The following is a 4,827-nucleotide window of genomic DNA, read 5'->3' on the forward strand; positions in this document are numbered from 1 at the left end:
GCCTCTAGAGGACAAGCTAGATTTTCTTGTGCATCTGCTTCCTTATTTTAACTTCTCAAGATGTGATAGAAGGTCTTGTGATGAAAATAATCTAGTATAATTAGAATTATGTGGAGAAGAATGCTTAGGTAATTGCTTTTATTTTTGTAACTAGGCGAAGCTTAGGCCGCGACCAACCTAGTTATTGATTGGAAGAAGACCACATTATTATTAGGAAGATAACCTCTTTGTAGATGTTGAAAAGTGAGAATAGAATGTCCCAATATTACCATCTTGGAAATTTTCTTTTCTTTAGCGAAATGAAACCCAAGTAAAAGCTAATACAATTCAACTAGATTATTGGTCCTTTTGCCAAATCCCAAAAAATACTTAACTTCTTAATTTTCCTTAGAATGGAAAAAAATCCCTTCCCTTAGAATACACTATTTAAATCATCCATTATATTTTTTTTTTTCTCGGTAAAAAACTAATTCTATTAAGAAAACGTATGGTACAATGCGGGATTACAACCAGGAGAAACAAGAACAAAGGCAGCCGGAAAGGATTGGTTGTCCACCTCGGCTCCTAAGAGAGAAAGAGTAGAGAATAATGCTGAACATGAAGAAACAGAAGGAACAGAGGAGCAGGAACAGAGCAGAGGAATCTACCCATCATGTGCAGAATCCACTATTCTGCATTTTTTCCCTTTCTTTTTGCCAACTTTGACCCACTCAGGGGGGTTTTGCTGAGCTGGCGTGATTTGCAAGCTGAGATGCGCCGACGGAGATGTCTCCTTGTCCGAGTCCGAGGATGAGGTTTCATGGATCCTTTTCTGAGAGGCTGGTGTGACGGACGCAACTGTTGGATCAGCCAAGGACGGATCCGGTTCCGGCGCAGCTGTCTCACCTTCCTTGATCTCTTCCTCTTCATCTGAGCTGAAATCAAAATCATCAATGGGAGGAGGATCATGAGGCTTCCAGCTTTTGGATTTCTGCTTAGTGTTGGCTTTCTTCTTTTGGGCTGGCATCGTGGGACAAGAACTCTGAAGGTGGCCTGTAAGATGGCAGTTGCGGCATCGGAAGGCTGTGTTCTCGTAGTCCAGAGTCTGAGTCCAGTGGAAATCTCCTATTTTGAGATTGATCTGGTCCGGGAGACCTTTGCTGATATCTATTTCTACACATATCCTGGCATAAGTGTATAATCCCTTTTCCCCTCTATAGACGTCAGTGTCTAAAAGCCTGCCTAGAGTGTTGCCGATACCTTGAAGTACTGCAAAATGCCAAAGATTTGCTGGGAGGTTTGGAAGTCTGACCCAGATGGGAAGCTTGGTGATGACTGCTGTGGATGGATTGAACTCTTGGAACCAAGGAGTGAGGAATAAGCCAGCGGTACCCCAAAACCATGGGCCACCAGTTAAGGCTTTTTGATAATCCGTCTCAAAGGCAAACACTACGATAAAAAATCCTTTTGAGCATAGCAGAACCTTGCAGTTATTGGTCCAGTTAGAGTGGATCCATTGGTAGAGGTCTGCTGTGCGGGGCCATAGCCCATTAAACCTGCATATAAGGCCTTGATCCGCAAAATGTTGGGTTTGCTCATCCAGCGATGGATGCTTTATTTCTATGGAGGGGGTTTCCTCCAGTTTGTCCACCAGGAAAGGCTTAGGAGCTTGAGCAGGTGGATCTGTTTTCTTTTGAGTCTTAGCATGGACAACATCCTTGTAAGAAAAAGCCTTAGCTGAGGATGACTGTCCTGCAGCGCCTCCTCTTAAACGCAAGATGAGTTCTATGGAGGAATTTCTCTGGATGCTGTAAAAAGACAGGGGGTTGAGATCCTCAAGCTGTTTACCTGCGTGGAGAAGTCGATATGCTGCAGAGGGAGTCCCCAACTTGATCTCCAGAGCCTGCTTGAGGTCTAGCACTAGATCCGTCGTTCTTACCCATTGTAGCATGGTTTTGCCGCTAAGGAGTCTGATTTGAATCTGGAATGATGTGGAAGATGGGGAAGATTCTGTATGCCTTTTTCCCCATTCGATCTGTGGAGAGGGTGGGCCAATGTCCTGATATGTTTTCGAATCCTGTATTTGTCTCAGGAGCAGGGGCGGATGCGGATCTGCTGTTAAGAGACAGCCCTTTGGTCTGTGCCCCGATCCTTCGAACTTATTCATGGTCAGAGCGATCCAGTAGCCGACGGCGGCCAAGGGCAATGAGACGGCGGAGCTAGGGTTCGCCATCGTCTCTCTACAGGATCGATCTCTTGAATACATGCTGCGTTTTTCCTTCCCGTAAGCGCCATTTTTGCTGAAGGACGCTCCTTTGCTCAAGAAACTGGTGCCGATCATAGGGTGCGGTATATCTGTTTGGGGCAGAAGTACAGGGTTCTGTTCCCCATTTTCGCAGACGCAGGGCCAAACATCCGCGTAGGAGGACGCATCCATATGTAACAGTGTGGATTGGTTATTTTGAGAAATATATCCCCGGACATTGAAGAGGGGCCAGGGCCATCCTGTGGATAATGATCCTAGACCAGTGTGGGGGGAAGCCCTCCAGTATCGTTTGCCTTGGTTCGAATCCATTTTCTTCTTTTCATCAGGTAAACCAGACCAGATCCCGTGGGTAGCCTCGAGCTCTGTGACTCCCGCTGCTGGGCTCAGAGCCGTTTCAGTATTCAGAAGTTGTCTGGGGGCGGCGGCGGCATCAAACCTGTCAACTGAAACCCTAAACTCAAGAAATCCTGCCATCGCTCCGTCTCCAACTCAAAAATATGATCAAATCATCCATTATATTTACATTAAATACATTTATTAATAATATATATATATATATATTTAAATAAGTAATAATATTCCATTAATATTTTGTGCGTTGAATTTTATATTATTTAATAATATAAAATTCAAATGTTTAAGTGGACAAATCTCTTTGTGCTAACCTTGCAATTAGATCCTGAAAATTAAAATAATTCTAAATTGTTTCGAAAAAAATAAACATCGCACTTCTTTTGCTCAATTGTTCAAATTCAACGGAGGAATACACTGGCAAGATTTGCATAATTGAAAATAATATATATATATATATTTATTTATTTGCGGGTAGGTATGTGGTTTGATTGGTAATTGTAAATTTTTAATTTTCTTTATAATAAGAATGTCAGCCCAGCAATTGTGTGTTTTCATTGATTCTTGCTCTGTTCGAGTTGATCCGCGTGTGGGTGTGTTTGTACCGTCGATGGGCGCTTGCGAATCCGACGGCGGAGATTCATTTGGCGCCAAAGTCATAGGAATTTGAATTTCGAATGGTCCGATGCGCGACCATAAAAGGAGCGAGCCGGTAGATTTCAAGGCATTACATTGAATTGAATCTGTTGTTGAAGGAAAAGTAAAGAAGAAAAGCAGGAAAGATGTCTGGTCGTGGAAAGGGCGGTAAGGGTTTGGGGAAGGGAGGAGCAAAAAGGCACCGCAAGGTGTTGAGGGATAACATCCAGGGCATCACAAAGCCTGCTATTAGACGTCTGGCCAGGAGAGGCGGAGTGAAGCGCATAAGCGGTCTCATCTATGAAGAGACGCGGGGAGTTTTGAAGATCTTTCTTGAGAATGTTATCAGGGATGCCGTGACCTATACGGAACACGCCCGGAGGAAGACAGTGACTGCCATGGATGTTGTATACTCCCTCAAGAGGCAGGGCAGGACCCTCTACGGCTTCGGCGGTTGATTGAACGAATTCATCAAAAGGATTCATCAATCACTTCGGCCATTTCTTTCTTTCTTGCTTCAATGGTGTTTCTTGACACCACCCTCAACACATCTCTGGAAATTTTTCCTTGTCTGCGAGAAATTGAGCAATCCTAAGATAAAATGGGGGAAATAATACTTTTTGATAGGTTTCGTATGGTAATTAATAATGTGTGTAGTCATGTAAGATGTTTTTATATCCTTCTTCAGCAATTTATTTTATTAGATCTTGTTTGAAAATGGGCGTGGAATTCAGATCTACAGATTAAAGAAAAGCTTGATTTATCATCCATCATAGAGCTTGAAGGATTCTAAGTTTAATGAGTTCTGCTGTGTGTTTTTTGCTTTCTAGCGGATAACCCTTCATGGACCTGTCTAGCGGTGCAGGCTGAAAGTCCACCGCATAAGGTAAGCGATGCAAGAAAGCCTATCTCAGGTGGTAATGGTTGCACAGAAGTATCAAGATGTTGCTGGTTTTACCGATGTTTCCCTCCAAAATCCACAATCAAAATGTAAAATGTTTGGATAGTTAACGGTTTATTTGTGGGGTTTGGAGCCAAATATTGGTCCTACTTGCGCCATGTCGATACTTCTGCAATCATTACCGGCTTTCATGTACCGCTGCTTTTGTGCCGTGGGCTCTCAGCAAGCACTGCCGGTCAGGTCTGTGATATGTGACTCCACATTTAGCAAAAAAGTTTATGCTGTAACACAATATTTTGATTCTGGCCATCAAAATATAACCGGGAACATATGATTTTTGGTCTGAATATCTATCTTTATCGGTCACTAAAATCAAGGTCCCGAACCACTAGAGTAGGATGGTCTATGTCACAATTTGGCCCTTTGCCTTGCTGCGTTCTTCAAATAATGTCATTTTAAGATAACCATTTTAGTGGTCTTCCGAACTCCGCTAACTTAAGGTGTGATCGACGTTTAGGCGGTGATGATTTTTTCTAACAGCACTATTCAAGGTCTTTCTATGGGGTTTTTAAATCGGACGGTTTGGTGCTGTGACATGAATAAAGTACTTTGTTTTTCTTTTAAATGCAAATCCAAGGAAAGAACTTGAATAGTGTAGTGCATATAGTAGCAGGTTTGAGGACAAATTTTTGTT

At 42.8% G+C, this 4,827-nt stretch overlaps 1 protein-coding gene across 1 annotated transcript; it reads left to right on the forward strand.

The window, feature by feature from the left end:
- Positions 1 to 3,345: 3,345 nt before the first annotated feature.
- LOC149220487 (histone H4-like) lies at positions 3,346 to 3,863 on the forward strand. Its single transcript, XM_089382812.1, has one exon. The coding sequence runs from the start codon at positions 3,379 to 3,381 to the stop codon at positions 3,688 to 3,690; it is 312 nt and encodes a 103-aa protein (XP_089238938.1). The 5' UTR covers positions 3,346 to 3,378; the 3' UTR covers positions 3,691 to 3,863.
- The last annotated feature ends 964 nt before the right edge of the window (positions 3,864 to 4,827 follow it).

This window comes from Pinus tabuliformis, chromosome Q (genome assembly GCF_031772625.1).
Source record: "Pinus tabuliformis cultivar Carrire ecotype Pingquan chromosome Q, CPIR1, whole genome shotgun sequence".
NCBI classification, from domain to species: Eukaryota; Viridiplantae; Streptophyta; class Pinopsida; order Pinales; family Pinaceae; genus Pinus; species Pinus tabuliformis.

Excerpts from the sequence above, each read along its gene's own strand:
- LOC149220487 (XM_089382812.1), top strand. The coding sequence starts at position 3,379 with ATGTCTGGTCGTGGAAAGGGCGGTAAGGGTTTGGGGAAGGGAGGAGCA.